The 15,952-nt window shown below is 34.3% G+C and overlaps 1 protein-coding gene across 1 annotated transcript in view; it reads left to right on the top strand.

The window, feature by feature from the left end:
• csk (C-terminal Src kinase) overlaps window positions 1-15,952 on the top strand; it is a 63,498-nt gene that overhangs the window by 33,681 nt on the left and 13,865 nt on the right. The window contains 2 exon segments of the mRNA NM_001077599.1: window positions 2,388-2,500; window positions 6,680-6,899. Of these exon segments, the coding sequence (NP_001071067.1) occupies window positions 2,388-2,500; window positions 6,680-6,899 (333 nt within the window).

Here is a 15,952-nt window from a genome sequence, read left to right as displayed (position 1 = left end):
CAGTATGTTCCGTTAAAATATATGTAATGAAAATATAGGTTGTTTTCACATGGCGTCATTGATTTAGATGGAATGCAGGAAGTGGTTCTTCTACTTAGAAATCGCTATCAGAACATTAAAATATCTCTGTTTTATGATATTTATATTTGTTTAAATTGGCCAAAATAATAATGCCAAACAACTTTTAATAGACTTCCAAAAGTTTTTGATCATAAAGGGGAGAAAGTTCAGGAAAATGGCTGAAAGACGGAAGAAAAAGCGCCATGTAATAAACATTTGTTCAGTGCATCCATGTGTACAAACCTTTTTTGAATGCAATAATTCATTTTGACAACACCAATAAAGATTACAGGTCTAGCTATGTTTAAAACAGGGTTCATACAGTCATGGAAAACCTGGAAAAGTCATGAAATTTAGACACGACAATTTCCAGACCTGGAAATTTTTTGTCTTTTCTGCCCTTGGCCAATCCCATGGTCTCACATTATTAGTCCATTATATAAATTAAATTTTACATGGATATTAATAATAAATTTAAACTAAGTAATTGGTGGTTCATTCTGCTGTGGCGAATCCTGATAAATCAGGGACTAAGCCTAAAGAATGAATAACTAAAAGACTAAATGAATGAATAATTGTTGCATGTTTTAAGATATGCTATAATAAATTTGAATGTGGATAGTTTTTCCTACCATGTATATGAAGACATAATATGAAACATTTGGTCATTAAAATTTACTTAAAAGTCTTGGAAAAGTCATGAAATTTTGTAGTAAAAATGTGTATGAACCCTGGTGTAAATATGTGTTCTATAAAAATCAGATTCAAACACCACCACACTTATACAGAATCCAGTAGAATATAAGTAACGTATACAGTCATATAATCGCAATAAAATCTCCATCTTGTTTTGCAATAATCCATGTCTTTACTGGCGTTTCGGCAGAATAAACAATCCTAACATGAACATCTAGATGCGCAGCAGCAGTAAATATTTGTTGATGGTAAGTTCATCGACCAAACAAAAAAGAAATGCAACTCTTGCGACAAAACCTGATGATTATTATTGTGGAGGCTTTTTCCCTCTCACAAAATAAGTAAGCAAATAAATCAAGAAATAAATAAATAATAATGTAGACTATGCATCCACGCTTTTGTATGCTTGCTTTCATGTTATTTTGTGAAATAAACTATAATAATTTATAATAAACATGTTTTTGAACCACATCGTAAAATGTATAATGTGTTCAACTCTTTGTAAATGAATGCTAAAGAATACAGTAACATATTAAACTGTAATAAATACTCTAACGTTAGCGTAAACTGTGGAGCATCTTCATTAGTGCAGAAAACTGAAGCCTATTGAATAATTACTCATTACTACAGTTGTGTTGTACCACAGCTAGGCGTGGGGCAGTATAAGATTCTGAAGGTATGATAACCTTGGATAAATATATCACGGTTTTGCAGGATTGTGATTACTGCTCTAAAATATATTCTTCTTAAATGTCTGGGAAAAAACAAAAAATAATTCCCTTTTGAACACAATATATTTTATTTTGAGAAACATTTAAAATATTTTGGAACCGTAAACATGTCAGGCTAAATTAATTATTGATTTTTTTTTTTTTTTTACAATTTAAAACGGCATCTTTTCTGCTGAAGATACAATTGTCCTAAAAACAAACAAACAAACAACAAAAAAAACATAAATAAAAAATCGTACACGTACCTTTGGAACAGTATTGCAGAACTTTTTTATGGTTTTTATAATCTTAACTTTTCCAATCTGCGGTATACTGTGAAAATGATTATCGTCTAATGCCTAACCACAGCAACAATATAATAACTACGACAGTTTAATTCAAACAATTATAAACAGTATGCTCTCAAACACTGTTGTATTTACTATAAAATGTTTCAAGTAATGTAATTAAACAGTATCTACCGTCTCGATGACAGGCAACTATATTTTAGTTTAGTAGAAAACTCGGCCCTCTTCCTGATATAAGGATCATGCCCAACATATGTGGTTGTTTTCTATTTATAGCTCCTTAAAAATATGGTATATATGGCAAATATATGAACTTTCCTCTGTGTCTCATTCATTTTTTTTACTTCCTGCCTTCCATCTGAAAACCATTTAATTGAAAACAACCTGTATGTGGTGTTGTTTTTATTCTTACTTTGCAGTATCGTTATGTTTGGTCTAAAATAATATTATAAATTACAAGTGTCTGCATTCGATGAAATTAATTTTAACTGTTTAAAAGCACAATATATCTCATCGTCTTATAAAAAGGATGTCACACAAGTTCTGAACAACACAAAAGCCAAATATATTGTCTATAAATAAATAATTTTTTATTTTTGGGTCTCTATTCCAGGACCCTAATTGGTACAGAGCAAAAAACTCCGCTGGACGAGAGGGCACCATCCCAGCAAACTACGTTCAGAAGAGAGAAGGAGTAAAGTCCGCCAGCAAACTGAGCCTTATGCCGTAAGTACGCCGTTCATTTGCCTGCACTTTTTGTCTTCACTGATGTACACTTGATAGTAGAGTGTTTGCGCGGGTTTCATACATACAAACATTAGCGAGCTATATTTAGCATGCATGACTGATATCATCACAGATCACCTACTATATCTATAATAATACACAAATGTCTTCCTGCTTTCCGGCCCACCACAATAACCCAAGGACTCATTTGAATCGGTCAGCTGTTTAAAATAGAAAGGAGAAATCAAAGAGTTATATAAATGGCACTATGGAAAAAAAGTCCATCTGATATGCAAAAAGCCAGACGCGTGCATCATGATTAGCGTAAAGAGCATACGATATTCTTCAATTACTGGCTGCCTTTAGAAGGATGCAGGAGTCTCGGTTGCTTAGCAAGGCAAGCTCTGAATCTGCGATGTATAGAAGCTAGAGGTCTGCTTTTTACCGTGTATAATAGAAGGGTTGGATGTAGATGTGTTTGGGTTTGGTAGATGGTGACGGTAGCAGTCTGGTCTTAAGTAAGTGCACGGCTTCAGTTTATTTTTGATGGTGTGTATGTGTATGTGTGGGTTATTGGGAGATACAGATTGGATGTTTCTCATGCCAGGGAAGCCACAGAAGGGCCAGGCTAGGCCAGCGCTCCTTTTGGAAGCCTGTAATTTAGCTTCCTTTTCTCAGTCCTGTGCACAATATTATGTATCCAAATCAGTGAATTCTACCCATAGTTAGTCCTAAATGCAGAAAAAAACAAAGCAATACTATTTTTAGCATATTTTAGTGCTTTTAAGGTAAAATACTATTTCAGATGCACTGCTTTGAGAATTCAATTCAAGTTTATTTGTAGTTAGTAGTTGTATAAATAGTTATTGTTTCAAAGCAGTTTTACTGTAATGCACATTGATGCATTACAAACAAAATCAGAAAAGTTATGTTATCATAACTTTATTAGTTGCTAATTACTTTAATCACTACACTGTAAAACCCAACAGTCAACTTTATCAAATGCAATGTGTAGTTAGCTTGACTGAAAGTTAAATCTACTCATTTGAAAAGAGTTTTGAATTCAGTGTTGTGTTAAAGTGTTAATTAAATATCTTACTATTTCAGCAGGAAAAAGTTCACAGTACTTGCATAGATTAGCTTTTTAACTCAAATGGTTTGTAGCAATCGGTTAGGGCTGTGCAATTGATCGAAAATCCGATTTCGATTTTAGCTTCTAAATATTATGAAAAACCATTAATCGAGATAAACGATTATTAACTTAACAGCGCAAAAGTCTGCATGCTTGTGTGTGTGTGTGTGTGTGTGTGTGTGTGTGTGTGTGTGTGTGTGTGTGTGTGTGTGTGTGTGTGTGTCTGTGTGTGTGTGTCTGTGTGTGTGTGTGTGCGACGCGCACACACAGAGGCATGCAGTCAGCATTCGATCTCATTCGCACACTGACGAGCAGGGCCCTGTTCGGTTTATGCACCTTTAAAATCTCATATAATTAAGAAAATTCCAGACCATTAGCTGCATTAAAAACAAACAACAGTTGTTTTAAAATCTATTCTGAATTTAACAGGGAGCCAGTGAAGAGAGTAAAGGACAGGTGTGATGATCTCTCTTGATGGTCTTGTTTTTAATATTTAACTCCAACTTGGAACAATTCAAACTATTAGACTGATCATTATAGCTAGGTCTTTCCTACTGAGTATGAGTTTGAGGTGAAAAGTTAAAAAGCAGCGTTCAGTTTTCAGCATCTTTCAGTTTGTTCTGCAAATCCACAACGTAAAATATGAATACGTGTGAAAAAATATTTAATGTATAACTAAGAAATACTTTTTAATTCACCAAATTCAAAATTCTCACATATGTAAAACACTTAAACAGTATCAGAAATTATGCAAACCAATCCTCTTTCCAAATTATCAAGTCCTGTGCCTAGTCCGGTGCCATCCTTAAAGGCTGATCAGGCATGTGCTGTTTTGGCAGTGAGATCTGGAAAAATGGATATTCTCATGTCACAACACTGACCTGTTTCCTCTCACCTGCATGCATTAATACTTCAACACAGTCAAAATAATAATGCAGCCTTGCCACAATAGCTCGTGGTTGCTGCCTAGTCGGGTTTTGACTGCAATGTGTGATGCGATCTGTCAATTATGATGTTCTTATCCATGTTGAGTGCGTCCTTAAGGGGCGATCACACTGAACATGCTTATTACATTGAGAGGCGCCTTTTTGAATGGTTTACTAACTGCTACAAGAATTCTGCGCCCTGCTTATGCTCCCTGCTTGCCTCACGTTTTACCCTCCTGCTACGCCTTATGTTTTTGCCCCCTGCGTGCCGTGCACTCGCAGTTGAAAAAAAAAGTTAACTTGGGCAGAAAAAATTTGTTACGTCAGTCGCGACTTTTTCATTCTAAACTCTCAGTTTCCGCTGAGGTGCCTGCAGTGTTTGTTGTCAAGACAACAACAGACACTTTTGAAGATAGAGGCGAGACTTGTGGTTGCTGTTTTGAGTTATCTTGTGCTATACGACTTAAATCTTGAATATCGCAATATTATTAAATATAAAAATTATATTAATATGAGCAGCAACACTCACGCACATTAAGCAGATGATTCAGTCATTAGGTAGCGACATAAAAAGCGTACTGTGCTTCTATTTTCCCGTCAGCAACAAGGCAGTGTGATGCGCCTCGTGTTTTTGGAACTTAAAGACATGTTTGGTGTGATCAAACCCTTAGAGGCCGATCACACCAAACGTGCCTTTACGTTCCAAAAATGCGAGGCACACCACAGTAGCTGTGCCTCATTTCAGAGGCTGCATCCTCCAAAGGATGCATTCGAAGTGCGCTGCGTCATCACGTTGCAACGAAGGCATTCTCGTTTAAAAAAAACTCCAAATGCATCCTTCGTTTCCCAGGTGATCAAGGACACAACCTGGTGGATCCTTTGTGGCCTAGAACGTCCCTAGATTCATTGCGTGCTGATAACGGCAGGACATTTTTAAAACAAAACTCTGGATTAAATGTATAAATTGGGTTTATTTTACTTGGATATCTAAACACATGTTTGAAAAAAACAAATAGAGGATGACACATTTTAGGAAAGAGGGATTTTATAGACACTTTACATGTTCATGTGTACATGTATGGATCAAAGGAAATACATTTCCAGCTTCTGTAAACCTCGCTTTGCCTTTAGATCGCTTAAAATAAGTTTTTAAATCACTTTGAAAAAAAAGTCATTACAAATTTTATTACCACTTATTAAAAGCAGCTGTTACGGTTGCTAGGTGACGAGATCTGTCCTCTGTAGGCTTGATCGTCTTATTTCAAAATGCTCGGTTCGGGCTGTGTGGACTTCGAAGAACTCGCCTTTGAAGTCTGCATCCTTCGGTGCCTCAACAAAAACCTGCCTCTGCTTATATTTGATTGGAGAATGAAAAAGACTTGACTAACGTAACATGCTTTTTTTTCTCAGGTTCAGGGTTGACTTTTATCAACTGTGAGTGCACTGGACGCAAAGGCAAAAACACGAGGCGCAGCAGGCGGTTAAAATGAGGGGTGCAAAACGCTTCCTGCCATTAGTAAATCATTCAATAAAGGCACCTCTTAAAGCAAATAGCGTGTTCGGTGTGATCGGCCCCTTAATCCGCTTGGATCGCCACAGCAGTAGAAAGTTGGTGTTCCAGAACACCAATAATTTTTGCTTTATTCCGACGAGATCTGGCTTTTAAATCTTCAAACTTCTTCTAGTTTTACCGCAGTAGCCAACAGAGAGTCAACCTTTTCATATAGCAGAGTAACATCCGAACGTGTGGAGAGAGAATGTTCCATATCCAATAAAGGAGTACTTTAGACACATTTTTACAATGATTCAAGAGGATAACTCGAGTAAAAAGTCATTATTTAGGTTTCAATAAACAATTTCTATGATATTTTAGTGTTTTTCATTGCAGCAACAATATTCTGACAGCAATAGGCCGTTCATATATATTTTACACGCTATCTGTGCAAAATTCAAAGTGCAAAACTGAATCTTCATCAATCTTAAGTTGAGTCGTTACAGTCATTCCTTGTACTTGATGAATTATTCTTCATCAGACATTAAAAAAATGCAAACTATCCATTGCTATCACTTGTAAATGATGCTCTTAGCAAACATGTCTGTCTTTTATCTGTGGTCACTCAGATGGTTCCATGGAAAGATCACACGCGAGCAGGCTGAGAGACTGCTCTACCCCCCAGAAACAGGCCTCTTCCTGGTGCGTGAGAGCACCAACTACCCTGGAGACTACACCCTTTGTGTCAGCTGCGACGGCAAGGTGGAGCATTACCGCATCATCTACCACAACGGCAAACTGTCCATCGATGAGGAGGAGTACTTCGAAAACCTCATGCAGCTCATGGAGGTGAGGCTCGATGAATTATGACCTTCTTTAACCTTAAATTTTGACTGAAAAGCAGTGGTGTTTTTAGCAGCCAGTGTAATTTGTGTTGTGCATATGAGTACATAGGGCTGGGCGATATTGCAAAAAAATGTCACGATATCATGTTTCATATCATCCGTTATTGATAATTATTAATTTTTTTTTAAACAATACATTCAGGAATATTAGGATTTTTTTTATTTAACCACTTTAATTTACCCACATTACTAAGGCAAATAGTTTTATTAGTCAAAAACAAAAATATTTAAACAAAGTATCTCATCTCTTTATAATAAAATAAATATAAGTGTTAAAGAGACTCTTAAACTTGATAAATAAAATGTGTGCAATGGTAAAGGTACATCAACATGCTTGCGCTTCCCTGGCGTTTTTCGTAACTAAGTGGCCATCAACCATTTTCTCAGAGGATGACAAATGGACAAACCATTGCTGCAGCTCTGATGCAAATTTATGGGGAAAAGTAAAAAAGCATTGGAAATGACAAACTTACACACTAAGCTTATTGGAACTGCTTCCAAGGCTTATTGGAACTTGTACCAAAAGGTGGTGCTAGACGCACAACTGAACGCTATTGGTTTACAGAGATGTGTCACTCGCTTATGTAACAAGCCAGAAAGAAAACAAAGGAAACGCCATGTTTTAAAAACACAGCCGAGACATTACACCGTTAAAATATATACATATAATAATGAGCCATGGTTAACCGGAGTTCAAACAAACCTTGTCGTCGTCTTGATGAACAGCCAAAAAGAAGAGCAGATGCTGCCCTGTGCCCCGTAGTTTTTTGCAAGGCCGTCTAAAGCGCGATCGATTTTGATTTCTCGTTTGCTGCATGTCTATATTTAAAATAACAAACTTCTTGAGCTGATGATAATAACGTGCATGTGATTATTGAAGTCCACCCGATCCTTTCAGGAGCGGACAAATGCGAGAGTGACGCGTAAAAAAAGAAAAGAGAAGCCAGAAAAAACACAGGTGCAAATAAATTTTTTTAGCAGTCTAAAACATAAACAAACTGCCATGTTTAACTATTATTGTCGCCTTTTGGACTAATATGAACTAGGAATGATGGTATTACTCTCTAACTGCTGAAGATTAAAGATATAGATGAGAGGTTTGCTCTGACTGTGGACTGTATGTTGTGTGTTTTTGAATTCAAATAAGGACTAAATGTATGCTGTGTGTAGTTTCTCTGTAATTGGTAACATATCAGAAACTGTAAGGGTCTGTATGTGTTCATGTATGTTGCATTTATTTATTTATTTATTTTACATAATTGCAGACATTTTTTTTTTTACAGCAAAGCAATAAGCTCATGTAAATGTGTGTACTTAATAAAGTGTTAGACAATAACTCAGTATTTATGCCTGTATAGTTGCTGTGTGGATTGTGCACTGAAGCACACTTCCTTTTCTCAGACATCAACAAAAATTGTGTAGTTTAGTAAGATGTCAATAATGGCAAATAAAGCAAAATGATGCACATATTACCAACATTTCTTGACATTTAAGGAGAGAAAGCTATTTATTTACTAGAAACAACATTTATTATAAACGTCAAGTTAAATACATTTTTAAATTGAAATCAATTCATATGCGAGGAAAATTGCAAAAAAATTGCAAAACAATTGACATAAGAGTTTTTATGAATGAGTCTTAGAAGATAGTTTTGTTTATTTTGTTTTCCCTATTTGTCTTATAGTGCATAAGTGCAACACCTCTTGCTTTGTTTACAACAGTAATACAGGAACAACTATGGGCCAAAACCAAATTTATTTTAGAACCCCCTACCTTAACCCTTTGCTTTTCAAACTAAGTGTGAAGTAGGCATGGGACTATAACAACCAAACTTTTCTGCTATACCATTCTTATGGTAAATGTATTGATTATGTATGATTATTTATTTATTTATTTATTTTTCTATTTAGTTTTCAGGACAACCGTATCTCCTGTAGAAATATATCCAAAGATGCCATTTTAAATTGTAAAGAAATCTGTGTTTTTGAAACAAATGAAGACAGCAAAAGTCAATGATACATTTAAATTATTGCGAAAATATTTTAAACGTTTCACAAAATTAAATATATATTGTTCAAAGGGGAAAAGTTTTAGTTTTTTACCCAGACATTTAAAAAGAACATATTTTAGAGCAGTAATCACAATTCCGTCAAACTGTTATATTTTTATCCAAGGTTATCATACCGTTAGAATCTTATACCAGCCAATGATTAGTGTGAAGTGAAATGGCTTCAGTTTTATCCCTATAAAAAAGGGCCGTTTCTAGCTCTTAGGTCATTTGAGATTGTTGGTGACACCTGATGTAGTTATTCCAGTTGTCATCAAGCGACAGATTTGAGAATATGTTGTGGTGCTACTATACAGTAGTTTTTATTATGGATTAGGGCTGTGCAATTAATCGAAAATCCGATTTCGATTTTGCCTTCTAACGATTATGAAAAATCATTAATCGAGATAAACGATTATTGCATCATTTACCGCCCCCTTTCAAGTTGTACACGTGTTGCTCTTAAAAGCGCGAAAGACCGCATGATTCTGTGCGCCGCGCACACAGTATTGAAGGATGAAGTCAGCATTCGGTCTCACTCGCACACTAAGACGAGCAGAGCGCAGTCAGCGCACACATCTAAAGTCATCTTAACGTGAGCACTTTAATGGTCAAATAGGTGTCAAAACGCGGTGTTTAGTGATTATTCATATCAAGCATCATTTGTGTTATAAACTAACGAGTTGAGATTTAAAAGAAGCGAAAGAGAAACTATTAAAGAGACAGCGCTATAATCCTTTTGCCGCCTGTTTATATGATTATTAATCAAACAACAAATGGAGAACATGCCTCTGCTCTTGACTGAAGGATTTTTGTAGCTAAAGTGTTTCCTAAAGTGAAGATGCTTAAAGCACAGTTTGTTTGACTTGATAATTTTTTCAAAATACATGCATTAAGATTCAAAGTGCGATTTAAAGGCTTAATTAGTGTTATTAGACAGGTCATTGTATAACAGTAGTTTCTTCTACAGACAATCAAAAAATATTTTGCTTAAGGAGGCTAATATTATAGACTTTAAAATGGGTTTCAAAATATTTAAACTTGCTTTTATTCTAGCCAAAATAAAAATAAAAAAGCCTTTCTCCAGAAGAAAAAAATATAAGAGTAAATACTGTTAAAATTCCTTGCTCTGTTAAACATCATTTGGGAAATATTTATTTTTTACAAAATTCTCAGGAGCGCTAATAATTTCGACTTTAACAGTAATCGTTTTGAATAATCGTGATTTGATTTGTCCCAAAATCGAGCAGCCCTATTATGGATTATAGATAGCGAAATGTTGCGTTTAAAAAAAAAAAAAAATTGTGAACCGCAAACGTGAAACCATGAATCGTGAAACACGAACGCTGTATTAAAATAGATGCTTGTTTGTTGTAAAAATTCTTAGTAATGGCAAGCAAATTCTAAATTCCTCCTTCAGAGATAAGACCTTTTATTAATGTTTACATTTTAAACAAGTGGCAGGAGGAGTGGGATGATATTGAAAAATAATAAACTGTATGAAATACAACATGAAATCTCAAACTAAATTTTAAGACTAGATTTGATCAAATGATTTTTACCAGATGTTGTATTGGACATACAAGAATAACCCATGTTTTTTTGCTCAAAGGTGAGGACTACTCAATGTTCGCTTCTGCACAATTCCTCTCATGGTAAAACACGTTTTACTGGACTGTCCTGCTTTTAAGGATTTCAGAAGATTTTTTTTCTAAAATGAATTCTCTTAAGGTAATTTTTAGCAAAGTAACACCAGAAAAAATTAGAGAATTTGTAGCATGTATTAGAGCTAAATACCGTATTTAATTTACTGTATGTATTCATTTGTTTGTTGTTTTTTAATTTTATATTTATTATTGAAATCTGCTTTCCAAGAAAATAGCCTTGGTTGCTGACATGGCATTAAACAAAAAATACATTACATCTTAATAATGGCAAAATCTCCTTACCCTCGTGTATAGCCATGTGGCTGTTGTAGCTTGTGCTTTCTGGGAAATTTTCATAACTCTTAGTTTCTAGTGTGATCCTGGAAAATTTCCATTTCAAGGGCTGTCTAGAACTTCCCTACACCTACAAGCCTAAGAGAATTGGGATTGGTCCTATGTCACTGCTCTTTATAAGCAGCAGTGTGGGTATAAAGTGAATTTGCATGCCATTCATTTTCTAAAAAACAAAACAATTGTGAGGAAATAGAATAAAAAAATCAGCATGGTGGATCAAATCATGAGTTCAGTAAATCATTACATGCCTAAATTCCATGCCTCCAAACATGGAGCTGAACAGAACTAACAGTGATTGGTTGTTTTAAATGTCATTCAGATGGCCTTTTGTTTGTTGTGATGGGCTCCAGGGTTCTTTGTACCTTGCTTAAATGATCTGAGATGATTTGACAGATCCTGGATCTTTTAATCTTGACAAATAATCTCTGACTAATTTGGTTTTTCAAACAAGTTTGCGAATCAGATTAAAATGTCCAGATGAACTGATCTGAAATCTCTGCCTGTGTTGTGAAGGATTTATACATTGATCCTCGAAATCATGATCAGCAATGCAACGATTGGCTGACGGCACAGCAGTGAAATGACAACATCCGATTAATATTCAAATATTCAAATATAAAATTTGTAGTAAACAAATATGATGCGCATTAACTTCATATTTGTTGTGGGCTGCAGGCTTCACACTTTCATCTGTCAAGAGTATTTAGCAATTTATTTAGTTTTACATTTAGAGTGGATTTTCTTTATTATAGTAGCCTAGGCCTTTTCAAGTTTTGTAATCAGCGTAAGAAATCTAAATAAATTTTGCAATAAAAAAATAATCTGCAACTTTTACAAAGCATTAAATCACAGTCATATTAGCCATCAAAACATGTACAACTGAATAAATTATTATTCCTTTATAAAAAAAAAACGGTTTAATTTTTTGCATGTCTATTTTCATACAGGAATTGTACTAAAGCTGGTACCTTAAAATGGCACTCCAATGGCAATCCATATTAGTAAATGCCATTGGAGAGAACCACCCTTTTTTGTACTTATTTCGGAGTGCAGATTGCGTAAATCTTTTTTCTATATTTTTGTAAACTTGTATGTATATAAACATAAATATTATGAATTATTTAATATAAAATATAAATTTTATATATATATATATATATATATATATATATATATATATATATATATATATATATATATAATTATTATTATCTTTTTATTTATTATCTTTTATTCATTTATCTTTTTTTCAATATATTTTACTATTTACCCAAGTGTATATAACCTATGGGTTGGCTTACAGGAAATCTGCGTGTGCAGAATATTTCTACAGATTTTTAGCCCATCATTGAGTCTATGTATTTACTTGTGTAATGGTATATTTATTCAGTTTTTAAATTGATTTCACTAATATTATTACGATATTATAATAATAAAATGTATAATATGAAAATGGTCATATGATTTATTTACAATACAGTTTGTAAGATATGTTCTGTCTTTTAGTAGACATATTATATGCGTTGTTTATCAAATAAATGGATCTAATTCAATTAGCATTGTAAACATTAAATAAAAGCTTAAAGTGTATTATTTTTTATTTCATATATTAATTTTTTAGTTATGATACTCCCAAAATCAATATCACCGCATAAATCTGCAGACTTTTTACAAAATTCTCTGCAGAAATAGCAAAAAGGTTTTTGTCTGACTCTACCTATAGGTTACTTCTGTAAGAAAATATCAGGCAAATATCAGCACCCAGTACATACTTTCAGTATCACCTTTGCTTGAAATGATCTGATCTGATCCTGTTTATATGAAATAAGAACTAACAGAACTGTTGCTATCACAACAACTTTCGGATGAGTTTTGAAAAATGAAACGATCCTGGATCGTGTCAAATTGTCAATATCCAGATCTAGCTAACTGAGGAATACATGCACAAAGCATGGACCCCAGATCTTCTGCAATCAGGTTGAATGTCTGACTACTGGTTGACTAGCATACATGTGAGGGGATTAAAAGCTGCTGCAACTTTAGTTTAAATGGCTACGAATACATTTTTAACATATATTAATTGTAGAGACGAAAGACGCAGGCACTGGAAAAGAAGGGCAAAATATAAGTGTACATGTTTAGGTATGGTATCAAATAGAGTAAACTTTGAAGCACACTATTTTTTATATGCTTTTTTCATGCTTTCATTTTCACTTGTTTCCTATATGCTTACAGGACGTTTGGTAGTTTTATGATTTTTATTTAATTAATGTTTAGATTTTTTTGGTGAAAAATTTCTAAGAAAACAATTGTTAACACTACAGCGAGGTGTTATTATAGCTAGATTATAACAGTTTCGAGTGCACACAAAAACAAACCATATATATATCCGTGTTTGTGTATTTATATATTCATTCAGCACAAGCATACTCCAGAGTTAGCCCGGCGGGTTGTAAAACCATCAAGCTTCTTCCTGTGAATCTCTTACCGCCTCCGTCAACATTTTCAAACCGATCGCCGCCACACACTGAGCCAAAAATAGCCCAAACAGGAAGTCAGTCCACATCAGACGCACTGGCCACAGGGATGGAGCAAGCATTTACGATAGACTCCAGGAAACTATTTTATGCACGCACACCTTGTGCTTTGGGGTCAAAGGTTCAGTCCAGGCCTGTTGAAGGAAATGACACTGCTAAACAAGAGCTGTGAAATGAAGCTAAATGTTTTGCGGGTGTTGTTTAGGAACGAAGGTCTATTCTGTTATAAACCTTATATAGCATTCTAATTTCACAGAACAGAAGCAATGGTAAAGTGATGGTAGCAGATGAAATACTACACTGTTTTGTTGCATTTTCATAACAATTATGATTGCCATTGATACCGTTTTGATCGCATATGCACCTGAAATTTAATCTATGCGACCTCAAAATGTGTCTAGGAGCATTCTGTTATTAACCTGATATAACATGCTAATTTTGCAGAACAGAAGCAATGGTAAAGTATTGGTAGCAGATGAAATACTAAACTGTTTTGGAGTATTTTCATAACAAGAAAGGTTATCATTGATTCCATTTTGGTTGCATATGAGCCTGAAATCTATGCGACCTCAAAATATATTTTGGAGCATTTGTGCGAGTGCATAAAATTGTTGATGGGATGACAATTCACCAGAAGCCCTGGGGCTGGCTGACTGAAATTAAAAGTCTGTGTGCATACACCAGGTTGCAATAAAAAAAAAAAAATTATTATAATAATTAAAGTATTTTATAAAATTACAATAAAGTAGAAAAGGGGGCTTTTAAGATATTTTTTATTATTATTTATTATATATTATTACTGTTTATTTCAACATGAACCTACATTCAGAGGATTATTCATTTTTATTTTCCCCTAGCTCAGTTCATATGAACTACTCGTGCAAAGCTAGTGGGTTACATTTTATTTACATTGGGCCACTGCATCTGTTAAACTGCTGCACTGAGCAAGTGTTGGAGGGTGTGCTTATGTGACCATGTTTTTGTTGTTGTTTTTTTTTTACTTCATAGAGCTCAGTGTTTCTCTGAGTTCTTCCAAACTCGCTGCCATGTTGTTACTATGGCAAATGATTGGGAACTATGGAAGCACAGAGCGGAGCATTGCATGTGCTAAACCTGATTTATACTCTACGCATTCGCTAGTACGATTAAGTGCGCATGGCAGATGTGACATCATCGCAGAGTTTGCAGAAGTTTGCTTTGGGTGCGTGCGACCTCATTTCGACTGGTGGAGCGCACAGACTTTTTTGAGACTCCAGCGAACAGTTCGATTGGCGCCATATTTGATTTGAGCTGAATATGACTCACTTTGAAGAGATTTTGCCTGAAATGGATATGACTGTACAGAAATCTTTATTATTTGTCTATGTGTGATCATAGGGATAACCAGATGACCAATAATTCTTGGCTAGAAATTGCAACAGCAGTGGGAAAGAAAGTTTTTCTTAAAATGTTTGAAAACTTGAGGGATAAGTTTGTTAAAACCAAAAAGAGAGGCCATGGCAAAAGTGGAGACCCATGTGGTTTTAATAAACAATTAAAGAATGTTTTTCCACCATTCATAGGTTTAACACTGATGTATATATTACACTTCTGGATTTAAAACAATTTAATAGTTCCAAAACTAAAATGAGGAACATTATAAATTTGATAACTGGAAAAGAATAACGGTTACAATATATTGATGCACTGTTTTTCTAGGCTTTATTGGTGATAATGATCCGGCAAGTTGGACCATTATTGCCTTTTTAGCATATGAGGACACAAAGTCAGATGGTAATGTGTGAATTGTGGAATGGGCTAAATCTATTTAAAAAAAATAATAATAAACTTACTAAAAAAGAATAATAAGTGTGCTTTTTTTTTGGCTTTTATTCTTGGCATAATAAAACTATATTTGTGGAGCAAGCAATGCTCTCTTGTCATTGATATTTAACTTTAATAGGTAGAATTGTCCGAGATATGAACAAAAGCAAATGATGCATCAAAGTTTAATTTTAAAAATCTTGAATGGTTATAAAAATCTTTATATTCATTTCAATAATTTATAAAAATAATAAACAATATTAATGATATGACGTAGTTCCGTAAACTTCCTATTTCTGTTTATTTGTCTGATTTTATGCTCTGTTTCTTTCGTCTGCCCCCTGTCATTTTAAAGAATATCACAATGTCAAACGTGTCAAGTACATAAGCCTAGTGTTGTTACGTGAGATGAGCGCGCAGTCAGTGGAGGTCCGTGACCTGGTGCCAGGCAAAAGTATAAATCAGCCTTTAGAATGAAAACAGATGTTCATTGAAACAAATCAGTTTAATCTAAGAGTTAATCAATAAAATCGATTTATCATCCAACCTCAATTTTTGAAAAATTTCTATCATTTTCAGCCAATTTTTTATGAACCTATTATGTAACTGC

The sequence above is a fragment of the Danio rerio genome, chromosome 25 (genome assembly GCF_049306965.1).
Source record: "Danio rerio strain Tuebingen ecotype United States chromosome 25, GRCz12tu, whole genome shotgun sequence".
NCBI lineage: Eukaryota > Metazoa > Chordata > Actinopteri > Cypriniformes > Danionidae > Danio > Danio rerio.
This window is presented reverse-complemented; position numbering and strand designations above follow the sequence as displayed.